Source organism: Labrus mixtus, chromosome 23 (assembly GCF_963584025.1).
Source record: "Labrus mixtus chromosome 23, fLabMix1.1, whole genome shotgun sequence".
In the NCBI taxonomy this organism is placed as follows: Eukaryota; Metazoa; Chordata; class Actinopteri; order Labriformes; family Labridae; genus Labrus; species Labrus mixtus.
In genome coordinates, this window is record NC_083634.1 from 16,703,291 (window position 1) to 16,729,996 (window position 26,706).

Here is a 26,706-nt window from a genome sequence, read left to right on the forward strand (position 1 = left end):
TGACTTCCTGGAGTCAGCCTCAAGCGGACACTCGAGGAGATTTTGCACTTCAGCATTGGCTTTATTTTTCTGGAGGTTGCCGGTTGGTGGGTCACTGTGATCTCATAAAATCATCCGTCCTTTATAGCTTAAACTCTTTTTTACTGTTTCTGCATTTTTCATGTGTTGGACCAAATATAATATCACTGTTAACATTGATTCCATTTAAACTGAGTTCAAATCCTATTTGAAAATCATTGTAAACTCATTATTTATACTCACTACAATATTTCTAACATACAAAGGTGTGAAATTTGACATCATTATTATCCCATGCTAAGTTTAACTTTCACTTCAGCTGGTGTATAATGTGTGAGATGTCTCGTAGTTTAGAAATTCAGACTTGATTTAAGGATATCAATATTCATCACATCACTATAGTTCATTTTGCTTTGAAATAAATAGACGATGTAACAGTTCTGTACATGTATCCTGTTGTTAGCCTTTAGAATAAATCTATTTATACATAAAGTGCTTGTGGGTCTTAAGATGTTAAAATATACAAGAAGTGTCTTGTGTGTCTTGCTGTGTAAGTGAAGTTGAACCTCTCTGTTATTTCGCCTGCAGTCGCTAGTGGAGCAGAAGAGGGATCAAATAAAGAATTTCTCAGCCTCAGGAGTGTCTGTGATTCTGATTTACCTGCTCACGCCTTCTCTTTCCAGCAGGATTGAGTGAGACAGAGATGCAGGACACACCCAGAGACAGGGCTGGACGGGGATTTACCTCGTTCTTCTTGTCATACATGTACTGGTTCTTTATGATGTGTGTGGGTGTGTCTGTGTTTGTGTGTGCACTTTTTACAGCATTGTCCCAAGAGAAGAAGAGATTGGGTTTTTTTTGGGAAACATAATTTCAAATCTCAAAATTTCAAAATTTCCAGAGGCGCTGCTTGTCAACCGGCATGGCGGGCAACTGGGGCCCCAGACCAGTATAGGGGGGCCCCTGAGGGCTAACAAACTTTAAACCAAAGCAGTGGCAACAAAATGTTCAAATTTTGCAATGACAGTAGGAGACCTCCTTCAGGGGCCCCATCTGACAGCACACACTCTCGTTGCCCTGCTGAGCGTTGTATTATTGCGGTGAAAACCAAAGTTTGTCAATGAAAGTTAAAAAATGGAGGGGGAAACTAATTAATGAATTCTTAAATATGGTATGACCAATTACGACAGAGCGGATCGGCCGACTCTTACTGCCTTTCATTAAACGATTCCAATTGAAACTTTTACACTTGTTATATTTTTTATTCTTATTTTATTTATTGCAATTAATTTTAGTTTAATGATTCAGATTTTATTTTAACATACAGTATTTTAGTGATTTTTACATTTTCTATTTTAATGTTTCTTTTCTTTCCTCTGTCATGATGCATTTTGACGTCTTGTGTGAAGCACTTTGAATTGCCTTGCCTTAATGAAAAATAATAATTAAGTGCATTGTTTAAATTAACACAAAATTACCAATAGTGGGTGCAGTTTAAAATACTCTGACTCACCATTTAGGATCCAGATGTACTGACTCCCATTCATAGCTTTGGAGGCCGGCAAAGAGTCAAGGTGAAAATAATTTTAATAAAAAGACGATCAAGAGGGATACACATCAGTCACTTTGTAGACGTTCCCTCTCCCTCTGTATTTCCAGTTTACCCGTGAGCATTACCAACTACCCTATTTAATGGATAATTTGTCTTGCTAAACAAATATGAAAACTGGAAATCAAGGAAGTTTGCATGACAGGCAAAACGTCCAGATGGATAAACAGCCCATGCCTATTTAACCAACTTGGATTCTTAAGTATTCCTTGAAACAATGATTTCATCTCCAAACAAATTTGCTCAACATTTCCTTGACAATGAAATGTAAAACAAGCCTTCGTTTTTGGACTTCTTGTCATGGTTAAGCGCCATTTTGTACATTTTGCGATATTCCCCCAATGGAAATTAATTTGAGAGTTAAATAAAACAAAACAAAAAAAATGAATAATGCTAAAAGTTCAGATTAAACAAATGACGATTCAGACATTTTGACATTACATATTTATTTCAAAATTATGTACAAAATAAAACTCAACTCTAATATAATGCAAAGTCAGTTTCACCAATATTAGCATTCTAAATGAGCGACAACTCATTTGCAGTATATTTTCTTCATATTTACACACACAATCACACACACACACACACACACGCACACACAATCAAACATCAGCCAGTGATGGCTTCATTATCACCATTGTTCAAGCATACACATTCACATCTCAAAAATAAAATAACAATATTATATTAGTCATAATAACAAAATCAACATATTTCAGAAGTGCTGTTTGTTCTTTTACCGTAATCAGTGAAAGAGGAACAACATTCATACTTTTCTTGTCTTGTACAGCATGTGTCACAAGAACACATCGATGAGCATGGGATGAAGCAAAAATAACTCTGGTCCTTAATAAGGGAACACCTACCTGCTGTTGAATTTGACCGAATAAAGTGTCACTGGCATCACAGGAACTAGATTGATACAGAGGTCACACCAACTCATGAGGTTCTTTCTCAACCGTAGTGATGTGGGAAACAAAAATAACCAGACCCTGGTCCCCAAATTTGTATTTGCTGACCTCTGCTGGTGAAAACAAGGTATTGGTTCATTTGATTTCCATTTTTTTTTCAGGGTTGATAAGCATTCATGGTTGTTTTTACAAGATTCTAACCGTTCGAAGATTAAGGCCCTGTGTCCACCTATGATTTTTTTTCGGAGCGTCAGCGTCCCCAAACTATTTCCAAAGAAGAGAGAGAGTTTTTCAAAACAAACAGCTGCCTGGATAAAGGATAACGCTTTTTTCAAACATTTTTCTCTGCATTAAATAACTCATTGGACATAAATCCAGCAGTCCTATAGTTACAAAAAAAAAACAATCTATAAGTCTTAGAACCTGCTTTAGAGCCCTTAAAAGATGTGAAAGCGAGAAAAAAAAAACGGAAAAAAAAGAGGAGTGATACATACAGTATATACGCCATGCCACCTTTTGCATAAGTCAGTGCCCCAGGGTAAAAAGTCTGAACACCCTCCTTAACATGGATAACTTCCTGGTGGATAGTTGTTTACAGATGGAAATGGAAAAAGATTGTATCATAAATATCATGCTAGAAGCTACATTTCTGAGCTCAGGGATGTCATCACCCATTTTTCTCTGATTCGTCTCTTCATTCAGGGAGAGCATGCTACTCTTGACTCGATGGTGTTGCAGCTGATAAAGCCGGACCTGTTGGACCAGGAAGTAAAGAATCCCCTCAGTGCCATTTGCCATCATTTGTTTAATCTGAACTTTTAGCATTATTCATTTTTTTTGTTTTGTTTTATTTAACTCTCAAATTAATTTCCATTGGGGGAATATCACAAAATGTACAAAATGGCCCTTAACCATGACAAGAAGTCCAAAAACGAAGGCTTGTTTTACATTTCATTGTCAAGGAAATGTTGAGCAAATTTGTTTGGAGATGAAATCATTGTTTCAAGGAATACTTAAGAATCCAAGTTGGTTAAATAGGCATGGGCTGTTTATCCATCTGGATGTTTTGCCTGTCATGCAAACTTCCTTGATTTCCAATTTTCATATTCTTGTGTAGCAAGACGGAATATCCATTAAATAGGGTAGTTGGTAATGCTCACGGGTAAACTGGAAATACAGAGGGAGAGGGAACGTCTACAAAGTGACTGATGTGTATCCCTCTTGATCGTCTTTTTATTAAAATTATTTTCACCTTGACTCTTTGCCGGCTTCCGAAGCTATGAATGGGAGTCAGTACATCTGGATCCTAAATGGTGAGTCAGAGTATTTTAAACTAAGCCCACTATTGGTAAGTTTGTGTTAATTTAAACAATGCACTTAATTATTATTTTTCATTAAGGCAAGGCAGGTTTATTGATAAAGCACATTTCAACAGCAAGGAAATTCAAAGTGCTTCACACAAGACGTCAAAATGCATCATGACAGAGGAAAGAAAAGAAACATTAAAATAGAAAATGTAAAAATCACTAAAATACTGTGTTGGGGTTGTATCAAGTCAACTTTGGTTATATTCTTTAATAATTATTTCTAATTATTAATAATATAAATAAAATATCATTAAACTATGTTTAATCTCGTTTTGGGGCACCACCCTGTACTCAGGGAAATATAACCAAAATATCACCCCCATGTGGTGATTCCAACCTGTGAAGGTGTGAAAGGGTGTCACAGCTGTCAGGGAACTGGGGCGTTTCCCCAAGGAGTGGGGCTCCACAGTCAAAATCAAGGAAAACTAGACTTATTTCCTCAGTCCTTGGGTTGTCCTGGCTGCTCGGTTCTTTACTGAGCTTTTGCAGCAGGGTTGTTTGATCTCTTGAGGGGCTTGGTCCAGGATCGGAGTCATATCCTGACGATATGTCTTGCTCCATGCTTACCTGTACTCCCTGAATTAATTCAAACACGTCCAACACTTTCTGCTTGGCAGTTTGTAAGTGCTGACTAACAGATTTGTTTCCTTTCTGCAAGGATCGGACCTTTGGTGGGAGTGTCCCCATGAAAGCACGGACACTCCTAGCCGTAGTCTTCCAGATCCGTTTCAGTTTTTCCTGTGAGGACGCATGAGGCAGGTCAAGGAGACAATGGTCGACTTCTCTAAGGTAGTCGTTAATACTTGAATCTGGGCTATCTGGGTCAAAACGCTTCAGATCTTTGGCCTGAGGTTCTATCTGCCTGGTTCGCAGACCCTGACCCGAAGGCTGGCGAGGGCCGTCCGAGTCGTCTGACGAATCGTAAGCCCTGTGGTTGTCACGGTAGTACGGTTGCAACCGTGGCGGGGTTTGTGTTCGGCTCAGACGTGGCCGTCTATCATGGGACAGGTAATATTCGGTGCCCGATTGGACCCGTGCCTCCTCCCTGTCTCTAGGGGGTGTGAAGTCCCTCTTCCTGCGGGGTGAGGGTTCTCTTGGCTCAAAGCGTATTGCAGAACGTGGGGGCCATGGGGCATTTCCCCATGACGGTGCTTCATGGTCTGGGGAGGCGTGGCGTCCTTCATCTTTACTCACCCAGCTCTTTACCGGGTAGTCTGAGGACGTGTGCGCTTTTGTGCCTGGGTCGACCCGGCGGTATCTTCCCCTCTCCTCCAGATCCTTCAACATGTCTGTCTCCCTTCTCCATGGGCTTGGCTCAGTCTCCCATCCTTCGTCTGAGGTTTCCTCAGCTGACATGGGGGCTGGAGTACTTATCTGCCTATCCTGAAATCTGGGTACCGTGTCACTTCGTTTCTTCTGTTCGGCCAGTTTGCTGCTTTCATACAGTGTTTTATTCTCCTCCTGCAAGGCCATGCAATTTTCCTGCAAGGTCTTTAGTTTATCCTGCATTCTTTCAAAATCGTCCAGCAGGATCTGTCCTTCTTCTTGTACCCGGGCTAGCTGTTCCCGGTGTATCTCATTCTGCACATTTGATTTGCGCTGATAAAGGAGGAGAATTTCGCCTAGAACATCTGAAATTGTGCGTGTTGGTTTCCCAGTTGGTTAATTTGCATATTCAACCAAGCCCTTTAGTTTCTCTTCACATGTGCTGAGGGTGTAGGAGTTCAGACTGTCGAGCTGCTCTATAGGGAGGTGGATAAGGTTAGCAACTACGTGTTGAAGGGGTGGATCGTCTGATTCACAGTGAACCTTGGCCCATGGTTGATGTATGTCTTCTGCATACATTCTGTCTTTATTAGGGGTGATCCTGGCTCGGTGGTTGACACGATCAACTAGCTCCTCTAACTTCTTATCACTAATGCTAATTGAATAGCTATATAGGTTGGCAATCTCCTCTAAGGAGAGGTGCGTCAGACCGGCAACAGTTTCTTGCAGTGCTGCGTTGTCTGATCCAAAAGGAGTCTCAGCTCCCGGCTCACCTAGGGTCTTGGTACACATTTTACGTGATAAAATGGAACCACAGTGGACTACTGTTAAGAAAGCCGCTAAGCTAAACAAAGCTAGATCAACACCAGAGCAAATCTTATCTAGGTTTCCCAACTGATCACTGCAGTCTATTCTGGAAGCTAGGAGAGGGGATTCACACCTCAAGTCCTCAAAGGAAGGGAGGAACTCACACCTCTCAGACAGCTGGCTATGCGACAATGATGAGGTTACACTCTCATCTGGCCAAATGGCTCTCAAACAACAAGGAGCACCACAATCCTTTAGTAGAATACTTCAGGATCAAAATCTGGATTAATGCAACAAATCAAGTTCATTGAGAACGTCACACTAGCTGCATCATTATGTCCAATTGTTGTATGGACACAAAGGGGACAACAGTTATTGCTTTAACCGTTAACCAACAACATACAACACAACTAAGCCACAGCTTGATGTCTGCTTTGCTTAAACAACAAAAATGTAAAGAAAATATAATTTTCTTCAGAAAGATCCCTTTTAGGATTTAAGTTCGGATTACTGTGCATTTACAGTGCAATAAAGCTGGTTTATTGAAGGCCTCACACGGGGCACCATTTGCTGGGGTTGTATCAAGTCAACTTTGGTTATATTCTTTAATAATTATTTCTAATTATTAATAATATAAATAAAATATCATTAAACTATGTTTAATCTCGTTTTGGGGCACCACCCTGTACTCAGGGAAATATAACCAAAATATCACTCAAATTAGTTATTTAATTACTAATATTATTAATAATTAATAAGTATATTTAATAAATTGAAGGCGTGAAATCCGTACACAAAGCCTTCGCACCCAGCTTATATCACAATGCAAATACACCAGTAATCACAAACAACTGCTCTCTTAAATTATAACAGAATTTATTTAAACAAAGCAACATCAATCCAAAATCAATGAACTTAATCAAACAAATAACTATTATAAACTAATCTAAGCAACAAACATTATCAAGCAAGGCTTGTGGAAGGGGTGTGAATGCGTGTGTGTGTGTGTGTGTGTGTGTGTGTGTGTGTGTGTGTGTGTGTGTGTGTGAGAGAGAGAGAGAGAGGGGGGGGGAAGAAGAAAAGGGGGAGATGACTTCGTACCCACGTGGTCGCTCACGATGGCGCACCTAACAAAGACCTGGGTGTGTGCGTGCGTGTGCGTGTGTGTGTGTGAAAGAGAGAGAGAGGGGGGGAAATTACTCCATCCCACGTGGTCGCCTTTCCGATGGCGCACACCTAACAAAGACCTAATGTGGCCTTAATGTCTGAAAGGGACCGAGTTCGGCCCTACACGATCTGTGTCTCTGAGGCGTCTGGATGGCCTCGAGTGTATGGATCTCTCTATTTGTGTGTGTGCGTGTGTGTGTGTGTGTGTGTGTGTGTGTATGGCCTATGTGCGTAATGGCGCGGTGGTGGAGTTAGTCTCCAGATGTACGTCTACCCGAGAATATGTGTGTGTTAGAAAAACGGACGAAAAGGGGAGAAAATGGGAGGAAAAGAGGATAAAAGAGGAGCGTAGAGGAGGAGAGAAATGTGTGCCTGAAGAGGCCGGATCACGGTCTGACTCCCGCGCCACAACTCGGAGTAATTCCCTTCATTCACAGAAACAAACCAATGGCCGAATTCAAGTTAATACGGCTTACACTGGCCTTTCTGATCGGAAGAATAATACCCGGTTATAACGCTGTTACGCTGAACACATACAGGACGCAGCGGTCCGAAACAACAACAAGAGTTTTAAACAGGTAAAACTCAGGACGCAGCGGTCCAACAAAGATAAAAATTACAGTTTCTGCGTCAATCAAACAATTGTTAAAAACACTCTCTAAAGCTAATTCTGCCCAGACCTAATTAAGCCTCACTTGTGAATCGCTTTGCCTGCGATTGGTGAAGGAAAAAGGAGTCCAGCGATAAAACAGATCTTCTGTCCGTCCTGGTGTAGAGGCGTCTGATGGCGGCGAGGGTCCCTTACGGCAAGAGCGGCTTTGTTGGTTCTCCGTCGAGGGGAAAGATGTCCGTTGATGTCCTTTCGTTGCAGGACGGAATAAGACCGTTATCTTTCTGATAATCTGTTATAGCCTAACGCTCTCCGAGAAACTGAGATGCGTTCACTGGACAATCCGAGCTCGGAATTTGGAACACTGCCGGCCGTGGATTACCTGCGCGCCAAAACTTAAAACAAAGGAAGATTGTTGCAGGAAACAGGAGGTGAGCTTTGGTCTCCGAGCACTTCAAGTCAGCGCGTAGTAAGAGGTAGAACGAGGGGAGTCTCGGAGTTTTGTCACCTGGCCAACTTCCTGTGGGGTCTCCCTCAGGTTCCGGTGCCCCCTTTACGTCACACGTAGGTGTGAAGTACCGCAGGGGATTCTGGGATAAAGAGTCATTTTAGGCCTCTTTGTGATCTCATTAAATAACTCAAAGGCCCAAGTCCATGGTTTGACTGTCCTAAGCCTGCGTGGCCCAACAACTGTATGTTAAAATAAAATCTGAATCATTAAACTAAAATTAATTGCAATAATAAAATAAGAATAAAAATATAACAAGTGTAAAAGTTACAGTGCAGAGTTTAAATTGAAATTGAATGAAAGGCAGTAAGAGTTTTCAACCTTGAATCAAAGGAGCTGAGAGTTTCAGCTGACATGCAGGTTTCTGGGAGTTTTTTCCAGATATACGGAGCGTAGAAGCTGAACACTTCTTCTCAGTGTTTGGTTCTGACACTGGGGACAGAGAGCAGACCTGTACCAGACGACCCGAGCGGTCTGGATGGTTCACAGTTAATCAGAAGGTCACTGATGTATTTTTGGCCCTAAACCATTCATCACATTATAAACCAGCAGAAGGATTTTAAAGTCGATTCTCTGACAGACTGGGAGCCGGTGTAAAGACCTCCAGAACTGGACTGATGTGATCCTTTTTGTTGGTCTTGTCTAAGTCTAAATCTCTAACTCGGTTGTCAAATCGCCTTACAGGCATTTGCCTCATGATGACATCTGGAGCACTGGCAGGTAAACTTTTTGTTTTTAAACTCACTTCATTGATGTTCAAAATACTGATCCATTTCACTCTACTGTATAGACATCAAGGATTATGTTTACTTTATCTTTTATGTATATTTTTGGAAAGCTTTGTGCTGATTTATGCTTATTTATTTGTTGTTTCTTTTGACTGGTGAATATTTGTTTACTCAACTAGGTGTTCTTATGCAAAATGTGGCTCTGAGTCAAACTGCAGACCAGTCTTCATCGTACCCTGGTGGTCCTGCCAGAAATGCTGTTGATGGAAACCGAGACCCAAATTTTGCTAAAGGATCCTGCTCACATACCCAACAAGAGTCCAATCCCTGGTGGAGGGTGGACCTGCAGAATGTGTACACAGTTACTGCCGTGATGATAACCAACAGAAATGAATTTGAAAACAGGCTAGACGGTGCTGAAATCTGGATCGGAACCTCATTGGAGGACAATGGTGCCAAAAAATCCAGGTGCTTGACGCAGACTTCTATATTACATCCCCCATTGGGACAAGGAAAAGCTTTTGCCTACCTCACTTTGTGTTTTCTTTTCTGATCCTTTTCTCAAACTCAGATGTGCAATCATCTCCCACATTCCCAAAGGACGCACTTTCTACTTCCCATGTAGCTCTACAGAGGGACGCTACGTCACAGTTTTTCTTCCAGGAACAGAGAAGACTCTTACTCTCTGCGATGTCCAAGTTTTCCCTTTAGATTATGCTAATGGTACGTACATATGATTCAAACACGTTTTGGAGTGCAAGAACTCTTCAGTCTAGGGCCAAGAATATTCAAATCAGTCAGTAACAGAAAACATTTTTCTAACTAATGGTAATCCCTACGACGGAGGATTAGGGCCATGTGAAAAAATATCGATATATATATACGAGATTAAACTCCTGAAATTTACAAAAATAAAGTCGTAAATTTACAAAAATAAAGTTGTAAATTTACAAGAATAAAGTCGTAAATTTACGACTTTAATCTTGAAATTAAAAAAATATATATATTTTTTAACATGGCCCTAATCCTCCGTCGTAAATCCCATTGTTTTTAATGTTGAATAAATTTGAGAGTTGTTATTTACCCGAGTTGACAAAAATCAACCTGTATGGGCCTAGTGTTTTTGGTTCACATTTTTTTCAGTCTTGAGACTTCTGCTTTTGGGACAATGAGACCTTTGACAGGAGCCAGGAGGCATTCTGCCTTACAAATTGTCCATCATCAGTCCCATTCTCTTGAACTTTGAATCTCAGTGACGCCTTGGTGACATTTCATCAAATTTGGCCAATTTGTGGATTTCAACTCAAAGTTTGAGTATGATAAGACTGAATTTGTGAATACGTCTGAGATCAATGTCACTGTGAACACATTTTTGGCAATAAACCAATAATTTATGAGCAATTTATTTTGTTTGTTTTTTCTACGTTTTTTAAGTCCACCTGCCCGTCCATCCAATTAGTGATTGCCTGTTGCAATTAGCACTTGTTTAAACTTGTATGCACTTAATGAATCATTGTAAAGAAGGATGTCTGTCTTTCTTTGTTTCATGTAAATCGTGTACCCAATCTGGCTCTAGCAGGCAACACATTCCAGTCCTCAACAAGTCATAATGGTTATGCGTCCAAGGCCATCGATGGGCGACGCAATTCCAACTACAGTGACGGGTTTTGTACCCACACTGAAGAAGAGACAAACCCATGGTGGAGGTTGGACCTGCGAGAAACACACGCAGTCACATCTGTCAAAGTAACCAATAGAGGAGACTGCTGCGCTCAGAGGCTGGATGGAGCCGAGATCCGAATCGGGAACTCGGCAGAGAACAACGGAAATGACAACCCCAAGTAAAGACCATAATAAGGGAGCATTCAGTATCAATGTCAATTTCATTTTTTAATCACTATCAGACTAATATATTATTTTATCTGGCATATATAACTTTCTTTGTGCATAGCCAGAAACCAAAATAGAAGCTGCTCTATCGCTAATCGCCCAGCAAGGCGTATTATTCAGGAGAAGCTGTAAAAGTTCAGATATTTCTCTCCAGCGATTATGTTAAACATTCTTCAGTGCTCATGGGAAACGTTAAGACAGGAATGAACTCCCTCAAGGGGAGTTGTAATGTTGTCAACCTCGCGAAATTCAACCAATCCCTGCACACTTTACATGACTTTGAAGTCTTAACCAAACGCCAGGATTCATCTGCAAACTTGCAGAATAAACCACGTGCGGTCATGTTTGACTTCGTTGATGTTTTCATCCATTTCACTTTGTAACATCAAGGAAAAGGGTTTACTGTATCTTTAATTCATATTTTTGGAAAGCTTGATGCTACTTATTTATTCGTTCATTTTGCTGTTATGCAGTTAGCCAGGCCATATCATATGGAACATGATAGCAATCTAGCATAACTATTGCTATGGCTAGGGTGATGGTCGAAACCTCCATATCAGGATACTTTAATTGAACCGTAACCACATGCATCGACCTACACTGGTCACACAAGGTGCCCTCCTGAGCAGCCCGTTTAAGTTTGTCGTCACCGGCATTTGCCGCACTGAAGAAGGTTGCAACAGTGCTACTTTCTGTACCAAGCGTTTGTGTTGTTCTTCATCTCATATAGCTTTGAATGACAGCATTTTCATCATGGGATTTTGAAAATGGACACTTGCAGTGTGTACAAAATGCAGCATATTCATTGGCTGGTACTTTTCCAAGATGAGCTGTAACTCTCCTGGAGTTCCTTTGAGCCATTCATGACTCTGATGTTGTGTTTGACTGAGAATCCTGTAAGTTGACCAAAACCTACTGACTTTTGACTCCTTTCCACTGTCAGGTGTGCTTCCATCTCCCACATCGGGGCGGGTAAAACGGTCACATTTTACTGCGAGGGAGGCAGCGTGATGGGTCGCTTTGTAAACGTGATTATCCCTGGACCGATGAAGATTCTCACTCTGTGTGAAGTGGAGGTGTATGTCGCTCCTGCAGGTACAACTGTCACTGACTTGCCTTTTTTTTTTTGGTTTGTTCCAAAAATTCCTACAAGGGTTCATTCCTCTTTTTCTTGACTTTTCTCACTTTAGTGGAACCTCTCGCAAACGTGGCCCCAAACGGACAAGCAACGCAGTCATCCCTTTATGCTAACAATGTACATGCAGTCAATGTTATAAATGGGGATATGACTGGATTATGTTCCCATACTGCAAACCAGTCCTCTCCTTGGTGGAAATTGGACTTGTTAGCTGTGCACAGGGTTCGTGCTGTTACTATCTTCAACAGGCCAGACTGTTGTCCTGAAAGTCTCAGTGGGGCAGAGATCCTGATTGGGAACTCTCCGTCAACCGAGGTTGCCCAAAACCCCAGGTAAGTGCGACTTATAGCTTTAAGAAATCATTCTTCAGCTTCAGTCTAGCAGCACGATAGAACTATCATTCCTTAAATTCCGCTCAAGCAGCCATTAGAAAGCCTTAGCAGCACCACTTGTGATGGAAATTCTTAGTTTTGTATATAATCTGACAAATATTTCCATCATCTTCCTCCATTAGATGTGGTACTATCTCATCGGTTGAAGGTACATTAACACACACTTTCCATTGTGGAGACATGGAAGGTCGCTACGTGGTTGTGATCTTACCGGGACAGAAAAGGATTTTGTCACTCTGTGAAGTGGAAGTGTATGCTTCTTTGGCAGGTATGTTGCTTCCCCTTTTTGTCCATAATATAAAAAAAAGACCAGATTATTTAAAGATTCAATATGTAGATTCCTCTCAATCAATACAACAATAACAAACAATGACTTCGAGGCTAGTTGGGGATCATTGGAGTTCTCTCTAGCTACCTTCTGATTGTGAAAGCAGTTAACTGAGACTAAGCTAGCACAGCAGTGAATAAACACACACATAAGTGAACATGGCGGTTCAGCATATTATTTTTTATATATGGCATATAGCCAATTAATTGTTTTGGGGTGGCCAATCAAATTTCTAGGGGGGGCCCATGCCATCTCTTTGGACACGCCCCTGGCAAAGAGACAAGATGTGTTTTATCCAAAAGGATAAAGCCAGATACACAAATTAAAGGTTATTTTCAATGGCTCCAGGGTTCGTTGCATCAGACAAAATGTTAGTGTAAAAGCATTTCAGGGACATTTTGGATCCAATCCCGAATTTTGGTTGTCAGTTGTCAGCATTTCATCATTGACTAAAACTTCCTGAGGAAATTAATCATCAAAACAAGCCTGTTTTAAAATGTATTTCAAGTATGTATTTGGCCAGCAGACACCGCTCCTCCTCCTCCTGCGACTGAGAGCATGCTGTTGAACGGCAGGAATGTGACGGTGGTGGGTGAGCGGCTTTGCTGGTCCGATGCTCTACTCTACTGCAGACGTCATTACTGGGACCTGCTGAGCATTCTGAGCCGAGAGGAGCAGAGCGAGGTGGAGCAGCTTCTGAGCCGAGGTTCTTTCCTGCTCACAGATCATGTCTGGCTGGGGTTGCGCAGGTACGGCAGTCCGTGATGACAGTTTAGGGGAAACAGTTGGTGCTCTTGTTCCGGGCGGCTGTATAAAATGTGACCCTTGGATTTTCATATTCAAAATTTCAAGTGTTTAAATCTCATAATTTAAAATGTTTTTAAAGTATTACCATCTGCATAGGTCCCTTTTTTAAATATTTGTTCATTTATAGTACTCTGATATAATGTAAAGGTCACATATTGTGACTTCATGACATCACAAAGGGCAGTAACCCCTCCCCCAGGTGGGTGACACACCCACAGCTAGGTGTTTGTTCTGCCCTCTGAGTCCGCCTTCTCACCGTAAACAACTGGGCATGGAGCAGGAGAGGCCAAGACAATCGAGCCCTTACAGAGAGGGGGCGTGGTCAAACACTGTTTTATTTATTTCTTTCAAAATAGGGACAGTGCACATTAATGAACATTAACATGTAAATACTGTATACCAGATTGTAGCCATGGACTTAATTCCACCTGTAGTCCCTTGGCAGGTTGGTGGTACTGGTGGTAGGCTTTGTGATTTGTTTCAAAACAAACCTGGATAAAGTGCTCATTTGCATTTAAAGCTACAGACACTGAAACAACCTGTTCTGAGAAACTTCACAGGCATGTTTTTTGAGACCTCTGAGACTTATTTAAACTGGTCGGAAAAGGAGGAGAATATGTGACCTTTAAGTTTGCAACAACACAGTCTATTATTCTAAGTGAAGAAACGTTTGGTGGTTAAAAGAGATAGGAATCAGCCACACTCAAAAACCAACTCACAGAATTCAACAAGACACTCCACAATTCTCACCACCATTTTGATGCTGGTGAGTCGATGCCACAGCAGAACCAGGCAGGTAAATGGAGGACAACAATTTTAATGTCATTTACATCCTGATGAAGACTCAAATGGCAGATTCCTGCTCTCTCCCTCAACCAAATCAGAGGGCTTAATCCATTTAAATGTTGCTATTGTACACAGGTCTTCAAGTCAAATGTTGTGTGTCCTTTGTTTTTGTGCCCTAATTGCATGGAGCAGCTCTCAGTGAAGCCACACCCTAAAAAATAAATAAATAACCTTAGAAACAAACTGAAATCTATTTGTCGCTAACTGAAAATTACAAGCCACAGTTTTCCTTTTTTTTTTTTTCAGCACATTTGCTTGTTAGACCTTCTGAAATGCTAGGATGTGATGGAGACCGAACAAAGCATAAGGGACCTTAACATGCCAGCACCTTTAATGTGTAAACCTGTTCATTTGATTGGGCAGACAGATAATGGGGGACAGCTGGTTCTGGATGTCCGGAGAAGCCATGGATTTTACCAAATGGCAGGACGATTCTGCCCCCCAACGTGTGAGTCACGCCTGCGGAGCTGTAGCCAGAGGAGAGAGTTTCCTGTGGAAAGACAGGCCGTGTGAGGAGCACCTCAACTTTATCTGCCATTCAGGTGAGGGTATCACCTCACACCTTAAATATCCGCACATTCTGTATTCCAACAGAATATATAAAACTTTCCTGTTTTTGTGCCTCAGGTGGCGAGGATGGAGCACATAGAGTGTATTTCTACAGCAGCCGCCAAAACCCACATACCTAGTACTTTAGGGTTCTATTAGAGCCTACAGCGCAGTAACAGGCTTAAACTAATTATAGGAGATATCTTCTCACATTCAGCATATTGAGGAAATACATTTTAAATGTTTGTAATCAAGTCAAGACTTCACCTGTCAAATAAGGAGGATAGTACAAAAAAATAAAAAATAAGAATAAAATGCTAAATATCAGAGAAGAATTGATCCCAAATGATTTGAGCCTGAACCTAGAAACAAAACTGAACCTTCAACTTTTTCTCAACATTTTAACTTTTTATAATTTGTTATAAAAGAAAATCTTAATAATTACCCCCTGGACAGTTTTTTAAAATTGAATTGCATTTATTTCCCTCATGTCCAATACTAATAAGTCAAAGAAAGGTTCTTAAACTCCCTACACCACTTTTAATCTGCTGTTTGAATAACATTTCAGTATACTTTGTCCACAAAACAATCTCAACCGTTTGGATTTGACAAAAGCGCCGCATCATTAATACTCTTCAGAAGCAATGTGTGGGTTACATACAGTAAAAAGACTGTAAATATTAATGGGTGAAGACTGACTGACGACATGAAGACAGTAACTTTCAGTCAACCTGACGACAGGTTGAGAGCTGAAGCTGAGGTGGGTTTTAAGCCTCTTGACAAACCGTTAAACCACGCCCACCTGTCAATCATGTCAGCTCCACGCCTAACTATGGATAACACGTCTCGTTTTCAAGATCAAAATGGAGCAGTTATTTAAAAAAAATAACCCCCTGTACTGTGTGTGCCAGTAATGACAATCATCTGTTTCTTTTTTTTCTTTTTTTTTTATTTCTGCTGTAAAAATGCCTTTTTTGCCTGTTGTGTGTATGTGACTTCCTGGAGTCAGCCTCAAGCGGACACTCGAGGAGATTTTGCACTTCAGCATTGGCTTTATTTTTCTGGAGGTTGCCGGTTGGTGGGTCACTGTGATCTCATAAAATCATCCGTCCTTTATAGCTTAAACTCTTTTTTACTGTTTCTGCATTTTTCATGTGTTGGACCAAATATAATATCACTGTTAACATTGATTCCATTTAAACTGAGTTCAAATCCTATTTGAAAATCATTGTAAACTCATTATTTATACTCACTACAATATTTCTAACATACATATATATATATATATATATATATATATATATATATATATAAATTAATAGACTATACAAAGGTGTGAAATTTGACATCATAATTATCCCATGCTAAGTTTAACTTTCACTTCAGCTGGTGTATAATGTGTGCGATGTCTCGTAGTTTAGAAATTCAGACTTGATTTAAGGATATCAATATTCATCACATCACTATAGTTCATTTTGCTTTGAAATAAATAGACGATGTAACAGTTCTGTACATGGTTTTTTTTGGGAAACATAATTTCAAATCTCAAAATTTCAAAATTTCCAGAGGCGCTGCTTGTCAACCGGCATGGCGGGCAAATGCTTGGGGCCCCAGACCAGTATAGGGGGGCCCCTGAGGGCTAACAAACTTTAAACCAAAGCAGTGGCAACAAAATGTTCAAATTTTGCAATGACAGTAGGAGACCTCCTTCATGGGCCCCATCTGACAGCACTCACTCTCGTTGCCCTGCTGAGCGTTGTATTATTGCGGTGAAAACCAAAGTTTGTCAATGAAAGTTAAAAAATGGAGGGGGAAACTAATTAATGAATTCTTAAATATGGTATGACCAATTACGACAGAGCGGATCGGCCGATGTGGATAGAGATGCAGGACACACCCAGAGACAGGGCTGGACGGGGATTTACCTCGTTCTTCTTGTCATGTTAAGCAAATTTGTTTGGAGATGAAATCATTGTTTCAAGGAATACTCCAAGAGTAAGAATCCAAGTTGGTTAAATAGGCATGGGCTGTTTATCCATCTGGATGTTTTGCCTGTCATGCAAACTTCCTTGATTTCCAATTTGCATATTCTTGTGTAGCAAGACGGAATATCCATTAAATAGGGTAGTTGGTAATGCTCACGGGTAAACTGGAAATACAGAGGGAGAGGGAACGTCTACAAAGTGACTGATGTGTATCCCTCTTGATCGTCTTTTTATTAAAATTATTTTCACCTTGACTCTTTGCCGGCCTAACCCTAACCCGAACCCTTTTTGAACATTAGCGATTGTGAACGTACTTTAGTAGGCACATAAATTAAATATATGAAAAAATGACCTCTTTAAGAGTCCAATGGACGCTTACTTTTTCAAACCTTTTACATCAACAAGTTAAGTTTTAAAATTTGAACGCTGAAGCCAAAGGATGCAACAATAAATAATAAATAAATGTAAAGAGTGTACCTGGAGTTGTGGTCGATGGAGGGCCGGGGTGCTAGAGGTGGCACTGAGGGGATTCTTTACTTCCTGGTCCAGCAGGTCCGGCTTTATCAGCTGCAACACCATCGAGTCAAGAGGAGCATGCTCTCCCTGAATGAAGAGACGAATCAGAGAAAAATGGGTGATGACATCCCTGAGCTCAGAAATGTAGCTTCTAGCATGTTATTTATGATACAATCTTTTTCCATTTCCATCTGTAAACAACTATCCACCAGGAAGTTATCCATGTTAAGGAGGGTGTTCAGACTTTTTACCCTGGGGCACTGACTTATGCAAAAGGTGGCATGGCGTATATACTGTATGTATCACTCCTCTTTTTTTTTTCGTTTTTTTTTTCTCGCTTTCACATCTTTTAAGGGCTCTAAAGCAGGTTCTAAGACTTATAGATTGTTTTTTTTTGTAACTATAGGACTGCTGGATTTATGTCCAATGAGTTATTTAATGCAGAGAAAAATGTTTGAATAAAGCGTTATCCTTTATCCAGGCAGCTGTTTGTTTTGAAAAACTCTCTCTCTTCTTTGGAAATAGTTTGGGGACGCTGACGCTCCAAAAAAAAATCATAGGTGGACACAGGGCCTTAATCTTTGAACGGTTAGAATCTTGTAAAAACAACCATGAATGCTTATCAACCCTGAAAAAAAAAATGGAAATCAAATGAACCAATACTTTGTTTTCACCAGCAGAGGTCAGCAAATACAAATTTGGGGACCAGGGTCTGGTTATTTTTGTTTCCCACATTACTACGGTTGAGAAAGAACCTCATGAGTTGGTGTGACCTCTGTATCAATCTAGTTCCTGTAATGCCAGTGACACTTTATTCGGTCAAATTCAACAGCAGGTAGGTGTTCCTTTATTAAGGACCAGAGTTATTTTTGCTTCATCCCATGCTCATCGATGTGTTCTTGTGACACATGCTGTACAAGACAAGAAAAGTATGACTGTTGTTCCTCTTTCACTGATTACGGTAAAAGAACAAACAGCACTTCTGAAATATGTTGATTTTGTTATTATGACTAATATAATATTGTTATTTTATTTTTGAGATGTGAATGTGTATGCTTGAACAATGGTGATAATGAAGCCATCACTGGCTGATGTTTGATTGTGTGTGCGTGTGTGTGTGTGTGATTGTGTGTGTAAATATGAAGAAAATATACTGCAAATGAGTTGTCGCTCATTTAGAATGCTAGTATTGGTGAAACTGACTTTGCATTATATTACAGTTGAGTTTTATTTTGTACATAATTTTGAAATAAATATGTAATGTCAAAATGTCTGAATCGTCATTTGTTTAATCTGAACTTTTAGCATTATTCATTTTTTTTGTTTTGTTTTATTTAACTCTCAAATTAATTTCCATTGGGGGAATATCACAAAATATACAAAATGGCCCTTAACCATGACAAGAAGTCCAAAAACGAAGGCTTGTTTTACATTTCATTGTCAAGGAAATGTTAAGCAAATTTGTTTGGAGATGAAATCATTGTTTCAAGGAATACTTAAGAATCCAAGTTGGTTAAATAGGCATGGGCTGTTTATCCATCTGGACGTTTTGCCTGTCATGCAAACTTCCTTGATTTCCAATTTTCATATTCTTGTGTAACAAGACGGAATATCCATTAAATAGGGTAGTTGGTAATGCTCACGGGTAAACTGGAAATACAGAGGGAGAGGGAACGTCTACAAAGTGACTGATGTGTATCCCTCTTGATCGTCTTTTTATTAAAATTATTTTCACCTTGACTCTTTGCCGGCCTCCAAAGCTATGAATGGGAGTCAGTACATCTGGATCCTAAATGGTGAGTCAGAGTATTTTAAACTGCACCCACTATTGGTAATTTTGTGTTAATTTAAACAATGCACTTAATTATTATTTTTCATTAAGGCAAGGCAATTCAAAGTGCTTCACACAAGACGTCAAAATGCATCATGACAGAGGAAAGAAAAGAAACATTAAAATAGAAAATGTAAAAATCACTGAAATACTGTATGTTAAAATAAAATCTGAATCATTAAACTAAAATTAATTGCAATAAATAAAATAAGAATAAAAAATATAACAAGTGTAAAAGTTTCAATTGGAATCGTTTAATGAAAGGCAGTAAGAGTCGGCCGATCCGCTCTGTCGTAATTGGTCATACCATATTTGAGAATTCATTAATTAGTTTCCCCCTCCATTTTTTAACTTTCATTGACAAACTTTGGTTTTCACCGCAATAATACAACGCTCAGCAGGGCAACGAGAGTGAGTGCTGTCAGATGGGGCCCCTGAAGGAGGTCTCCTACTGTCATTGCAAAATTTGAACATTTTGTTGCCACTGCTTTGGTTTAAAGTTTGTTAGCCCTCAGGGGCCCCAGTTGCCCGCCATGCCGGTTGACAAGCAGCGCCTCTGGAAATTTTGAAATTTTGAGATTTGAAATTATGTTTCCCAAAAAAAACCCAATCTCTTCTTCTCTTGGGACAATGCTGTAAAAAGTGCACACACAAACACAGACACACCCACACACATCATAAAGAACCAGTACATGTATGACAAGAAGAACGAGGTAAATCGCCGTCCAGCCCTGTCTCTGGGTGTGTCCTGCATCTCTGTCTCACTCAATCCTGCTGGAAAGAGAAGGCGTGAGCAGGTAAATCAGAATCACAGACACTCCTGAGGCTGAGAAATTCTTTATTTGATCCCTCTTCTGCTCCACTAGTGACTGCAGGTGAAATAACAGAGAGGTTCAGCTTCACTTACACGGCAAGACACACAAGACACTTCTTGTATATTTTAACATCTTAAGACCCACAAGCACTTTATGTATAAATAGATTTATTCTAAAGGCTAACAACAGGATACATGTACAGAACTGTTACATCGTCTATTTATTTCAAAGCAAAATGAACTATAGTGATGTGATGAATATTGATATCCTTAAATCAAGTCTGAATTTCTAAACTACGAGACATCGCACACATTATACACCAGCTGAAGTGAAAGTTAAACTTAGCATGGGATAATTATGATGTCAAATTTCACACCTTTGTATAGTCTATTAATTTATATATATATATATATATATATATATATATATATATATATATATATATATGTATGTTAGAAATATTGTAGTGAGTATAAATAATGAGTTTACAATGATTTTCAAATAGGATTTGAACTCAGTTTAAATGGAATCAATGTTAACAGTGATATTATATTTGGTCCAACACATGAAAAATGCAGAAACAGTAAAAAAGAGTTTAAGCTATAAAGGACGGATGATTTTATGAGATCACAGTGACCCACCAACCGGCAACCTCCAGAAAAATAAAGCCAATGCTGAAGTGCAAAATCTCCTCGAGTGTCCGCTTGAGGCTGACTCCAGGAAGTCACATACACACAACAGGCAAAAAAGGCATTTTTACAGCAGAAATAAAAAAAAAGAAAAAAAAGAAACAGATGATTGTCATTACTGGCACACACAGTACAGGGGGTTATTTTTTTTAAATAACTGCTCCATTTTGATCTTGAAAACGAGACGTGTTATCCATAGTTAGGCGTGGAGCTGACATGATTGACAGGTGGGCGTGGTTTAACGGTTTGTCAAGAGGCTTAAAACCCACCTCAGCTTCAGCTCTCAACCTGTCGTCAGGTTGACTGAAAGTTAGACTGTCTTCATGTCGTCAGTCAGTCTTCACCCATTAATATTTACAGTCTTTTTACTGTATGTAACCCACACATTGCTTCTGAAGAGTATTAATGATGCGGCGCTTTTGTCAAATCCAAACGGTTGAGATTGTTTTGTGGACAAAGTATACTGAAATGTTATTCAAACAGCAGATTAAAAGTGGTGTAGGGAGTTTAAGAACCTTTCTTTGACTTATTAGTATTGGACATGAGGGAAATAAATGCAATTCAACTGTCCAGGGGGTAATTAAAAAATGTAAGATTTTCTTTTATAACAAATTATAAAAAGTTAAAATGTTGAGAAAAAGTTGAAGGTTCAGTTTTGTTTCTAGGTTCAGGCTCAAATCATTTGGGATCAATTCTTCTCTGATATTTAGCATTTTATTCTTATTTTTTATTTTTTTGTACTATCCTCCTTATTTGACAGGTGAAGTCTTGACTTGATTACAAACATTTAAAATGTATTTCCTCAATATGCTGAATGTGAGAAGATATCTCCTATAATTAGTTTAAGCCTGTTACTGCGCTGTAGGCTCTAATAGAACCCTAAAGTACTAGGTATGTGGGTTTTGGCGGCTGCTGTAGAAATACACTCTATGTGCTCCATCCTCGCCACCTGAGGCACAAAAACAGGAAAGTTTTATATATTCTGTTGGAATACAGAATGTGCGGATATTTAAGGTGTGAGGTGATACCCTCACCTGAATGGCAGATAAAGTTGAGATGCTCCTCACACGGCCTGTCTTTCCACAGGAAGCTCTCTCCTCTGGCTACAGCTCCGCAGGCATGACTCACACGTTGGGGGGCAGAATCGTCCTGCCATTTGGTAAAATCCATGGCTTCTCCGGACATCCAGAACCAGCTGTCCCCCATTATCTGTCTGCCCAATCAAATGAACAGGATTACACATTAAAGGTGCTGGCATGTTAAGGTCCCTTATGCTTTGTTCGGTCTCCAACACATCCTAGCATTTCAGAAGGTCTAACAAGCAAATGTGCTGAAAAAAAGAAAAAGAAAAGGAAAACTGTGGCTTGTAATTTTCAGTTAGCGACAAATAGATTTCAGTTTGTTTCTAAGGTTATTTATTTATTTTTTAGGGTGTGGCTTCACTGAGAGCTGTTTTCAATGCATCGAAGCATGTCCATGCAAATAGGGCACAAAAACAAAGGACACACAACATTTGACTTGACGTGTCTTTTGCGTAAACAGAATACATTAGCAACATTTAAATGGATTAAGCCCTCTGGGAGAGAGCAGGAATCTGCCATTTGAGTCTTCATCAGGATGTAAATAATATTAAAATTGATGTCCTCCATTTACCTGCCTGGTTCTGCTGTGGCATCGACTCACCAGCATCAAAATGGTGGTGAGAATTGTGGAGTGTATAGTTGAATTCTGTGAGTTGGTTTTTGAGTGTGGCTGATTCCTATCTGTTTTAACCACCAAACGTTTCTTCACTTAGAATAATAGACTGTGTTGTTGCAAACTTAAAGGTCACATATTCTTGTGTCTGGTTGTTTCAGTGTCTGTAGCTTTAAATGCAAATGAGCACTTTATCCAGGTTTGTTTTGAAACAAATCACAAAGCCTACCACCAGTACCACCAACCTGCCAAGGGACTACAGGTGGAATTAAGTCCATGGCTACAATCTGGTATACAGTATTTACATGTTAATGTTCATTAATGTGCACTGTCCCTATTTTGAAAGAAATAAATAAAACAGTGTTTGACCACGCCCCCTCTCTGTAAGGGCTCGATTGTCTTGGCCTCTCCTGCTCCATGCCCAGTTGTTTACGGTGAGAAGGCGGACTCAGAGGGCAGAACAAACACCTAGCTGTGGGTGTGTCACCCACCTGGGGGAGGGGTTACTGCCCTTTGTGATGTCATGAAGTCACAATATGTGACCTTTACATTATATCAGAGTACTATAAATGAACAAATATTTAAAAAAGGGACCTATGCAGATGGTAATACTTTAAAAACATTTTAAATTATGAGATTTAAACACTTGAAATTTTGAAGATGAAAATCCAAGGGTCACATTTTATACAGCCGCCCGGAACAAGAGCACCAACTGTTTCCCCTAAACTGTCATCACGGACTGCCGTACCTGCGCAACCCCAGCCAGACATGATCTGTGAGCAGGAAAGAACCTCGGCTCAGCAGCTGCTCCACCTCGCTCTGCTCCTCTCGGCTCAGAAGCTGCTCCACCTCGCTCTGCTCCTCTCGGCTCAGAATGCTCAGCAGGTCCCAGTGATGACGTCTGCAGTAGAGGAGAGCATCGGACCAGCAAAGCCGCTCACCCACCACCGTCACATTCCTGCCGTTCAACAGCATGCTCTCAGTCGCAGGAGGAGGAGGAGCGGTGTCTGCTGGCCAAATACATACTTGAAATACATTTTAAAACAAGCTTGTTTTGATGATTAATTTCCTCAGGAAGTTTTAGTCAATGATGAAATGCTGACAACTGACAACCAAAATTCGGGATTGGATCCAAAATGTCCCTGAAATGCTTTTACACTAACATTTTGTCTGATGCAACGAACCCTGGAGCCATTGAAAATAACCTTTAATTTGTGTATCTGGCCGACCCTTTTGGATGAAACACATCTTGTCTCTTTGCCAGGGGCGTGTCCAAAGAGATGGCATGGGCCCCCCCTAGAAATTTGATTGGCCACCCCAAAACAATTAATTGGCTATATGCCATGTCAGAGGCGGGATATAAAAAATAATATGCTGAACCGCCATGTTCACTTATGTGTGTGTTTATTCACTGCTGTGCTAGCTTAGTCTCAGTTAACTGCTTTCACAATCAGAAGGTAGCGAGAGAGAACTCCAATGATCCCCAACTAGCCTCGAAGTCATTGTTTGTTATTGTTGTATTGATTGAGAGGAATCTACATATTGAATCTTTAAATAATCAGGTCTTTTTTTTATATTATGGACAAAAAGGGGAAGCAACATACCTGCCAAAGAAGCATACACTTCCACTTCACAGAGTGACAAAATCCTTGTCTGTCCCGGTAAGATCACAACCACGTAGCGACCTTCCATGTCTCCACAATGGAAAGTGTGTGTTAATGTACCTTCAACCGATGAGATAGTACCACATCTAATGGAGGAAGATGATGGAAATATTTGTCAGATTATATACAAAACTAAGAATTTCCATCACAAGTGGTGCTGCTAAGGCTTTCTAATGGCTGCTTGAGCGGAATTTAAGGAATGATAGTTCTATCGTGCTGCTAGACTGAAGCTGAAGAATGATTTCTTAAAGCTATAAGTCGCACTTACCTGGGGTTTTGGGCAACCTCGGTTGACGGAGAGTTCCCAATCAGGATCTCTGCCCCAATGAGCCTTTCAGGACAACAGTCTGGCCTGTTGAAGATAGTAACAGCACGAACCCTGTGCACAGCTAACAAGTCCAATTTCCACCAAGGAGAGGACTGGTTTGCAGTATGGGAACATAATCCAGCCATATCCCCATTTATAACATTGACTGCATGTACATTGTTAGCGTAAAGGGATGACTGCGTTGCTTGTCCGTTTGGGGCCACGTTTGCGAGAGGTTCCACTAAAGTGAGAAAAGTCAAGAAAAAGAGGAATGAACCCTTATAGGAATTTTTGGAACAAACCAAACAAAAAAGGCAAGTCAGTGACAGTTGTACCTGCAGGAGCGGCATACACCTCCACTTCACACAGAGTGAGACTCTTCATCGGTCCAGGGATAATCACGTTTACAAAGCGACCCATCACGCTGCCTCCCTCGCAGTAAAATGTGACCGTTTTACCCGCCCCGATGTGGGAGATGGAAGCACACCTGACAGTGGAAAGGAGTCAAAAGTCAGTAGGTTTTGGTCAACTTACAAGATTCTCAGTCAAACACAACATCAGAGTCATGAATGGCTCAAAGGAACTCCAGGAGAGTTACAGCTCATCTTGGAAAAGTACCAGCCAATGAATATGCTGCATTTTGTACACACTGCAAGTGTCCATTTTCAAAATCCCATGATGGATATGCTGTCATTCAAAGCTATATGAGATGAAGAACAACACAAACGCTTGGTACAGAAAGTAGCACTGTTGCAACCTTCTTCAATGCGGCAAATGCCGGTGACGACAAACTTAAACGGGCTGCTCAGGAGGGCACCTTGTGTGACCAGTGTAGGTCGATACATGTGGGTACGGTTCAATTAAAGTATCCTGATATGGAGGTTTTCGACCATCACCCTAGCCATAGCAATAGTTATGCTAGATTGCTATCATGTTCCATATGATATGGCCTGGCTAACTGCATAACAGCAAAATGAATGAATAAATAAGTAGCATCAAGCTTTCCAAAAATATGAATTAAAGATACAGTAAACCCTTTTCCTTGATGTAAAAAAGTGAAATGGATGAAAACATCAACGAAGTCAAACATGACCGCACATGGTTTATTCTGCAAGTTTGCAGATGAATCCTGGCGTTTGGTTAAGACTTCAAAGTCATGTAAAGTGTGTAGGGATTGGTTGAATTTCGCGAGGTTGACAACATTACAACTCCCCTTGAGGGAGTTCATTCCTGTCTTAACGTTTCCCATGAGCACTGAAGAATGTTTAACATAATCGCTGGAGAGAAATATCTGAACTTTTACAGCTTCTCCTGAATAATACGCCTTGCTGGTCGATTAGCGCTAGAGCAGCTTCTATTTTGGTTTCTGGCTATGCACAAAGAAAGTTATATATGCCAGATAAAAGAATATATTAGTCTGATAGTGATTAAAAAATGAAATTGACATTGATGCTGAATGCTCCCTTATTATGGTCTTTACTTGGGGTTGTCATTTCCGTTGTTCTCTGCCGAGTTCCCGATTCGGATCTCGGCTCCATCCAGCCTCTGAGCGCAGCAGTCTCCTCTATTGGTTACTTTGACAGATGTGACTGCGTGTGTTTCTCGCAGGTCCAACCTCCACCATGGGTTTGTCTCGAGGCTAGTGTGGGTACAAAACCCGTCACCGTAGTTGGAATTGCGTCGCCCATCGATGGCCTTGGACGCATAACCATTATGACTTGTTGAGGACTGGAATGTGTTGCTTGCTAGAGCCAGATTGGGTACACGATTTACATGAAACAAAAAAAGACAGACATCCTTCTTTACAATGATTCAATAAGTGCATACAAGTTTAAACAAGTGCTAATTGCAACAGGCAATCACTAATTGGATGGACGGGCAGGTGGACTTAAAAAACGTAGAAAAAACAAATAAAATAAATTGCTCATAAATGATTGGTTTATTGCCAAAAATGTGTTCACAGTGACATTGATCTCAGACGTATTCACAAATTCAGTCTTATCATACTCAAATTTTGAGTTGAAATCCACAAATTGACCAAATTTGATGAAATGTCACCAAGGCGTCACTGAGATTCAAAGTTCAAAAGAATGGGACTGATGATGGACAATTTGTAAGGCAGAATGCCTCCTGGCTCCTGTCAAAGGTCTCATTGTCCCAAAAGCAGAAGTCTCAAGACTGAAAAAAATGTGAACCAAAAACACTAGGCCCATACAGGTTGATTTTTGTCAACTCGGGTAAATAACAACTCTCAAATTTA

General features: G+C 40.3%; 3 protein-coding genes across 3 annotated transcripts in view; 1 reads left to right on the forward strand and 2 right to left on the reverse strand.

Moving 5' to 3' along the window:
• si:cabz01007794.1 (mucin-5AC) overlaps nucleotides 1–18,715 on the forward strand; it is a 58,745-nt gene extending 40,030 nt beyond the window's left edge. The window contains exon 8 of the transcript XR_009666735.1: nucleotides 18,281–18,715. The gene's annotated coding sequence lies outside the window, so the exon portion shown is untranslated. The remainder of the gene's footprint in view (nucleotides 1–18,280) is intronic.
• Nucleotides 18,716–21,667: 2,952 nt separating this feature from the next.
• On the reverse strand, nucleotides 21,668–24,697 carry LOC132958939 (snaclec agglucetin subunit beta-1-like). The gene is made up of 6 exons (XM_061032016.1): nucleotides 24,408–24,697; nucleotides 24,080–24,225; nucleotides 23,325–23,482; nucleotides 23,224–23,288; nucleotides 21,815–21,993; nucleotides 21,668–21,729 (listed from the first exon to the last, which is right to left on the reverse strand). Exons 1-6 carry the CDS (start codon nucleotides 24,590–24,592, stop codon nucleotides 21,668–21,670), a joined length of 795 nt encoding a protein of 264 aa, XP_060887999.1. The 5' UTR covers nucleotides 24,593–24,697.
• Nucleotides 24,698–24,725: 28 nt separating this feature from the next.
• Nucleotides 24,726–26,659, reverse strand: LOC132958940 (fucolectin-like). Its single transcript, XM_061032018.1, has 3 exons — nucleotides 26,642–26,659; nucleotides 25,927–26,246; nucleotides 24,726–24,933 (listed from the first exon to the last, which is right to left on the reverse strand). Exons 1-3 carry the CDS (start codon nucleotides 26,657–26,659, stop codon nucleotides 24,726–24,728), a joined length of 546 nt encoding a protein of 181 aa, XP_060888001.1.
• Between the last annotated feature and the right edge of the window lie 47 nt (nucleotides 26,660–26,706).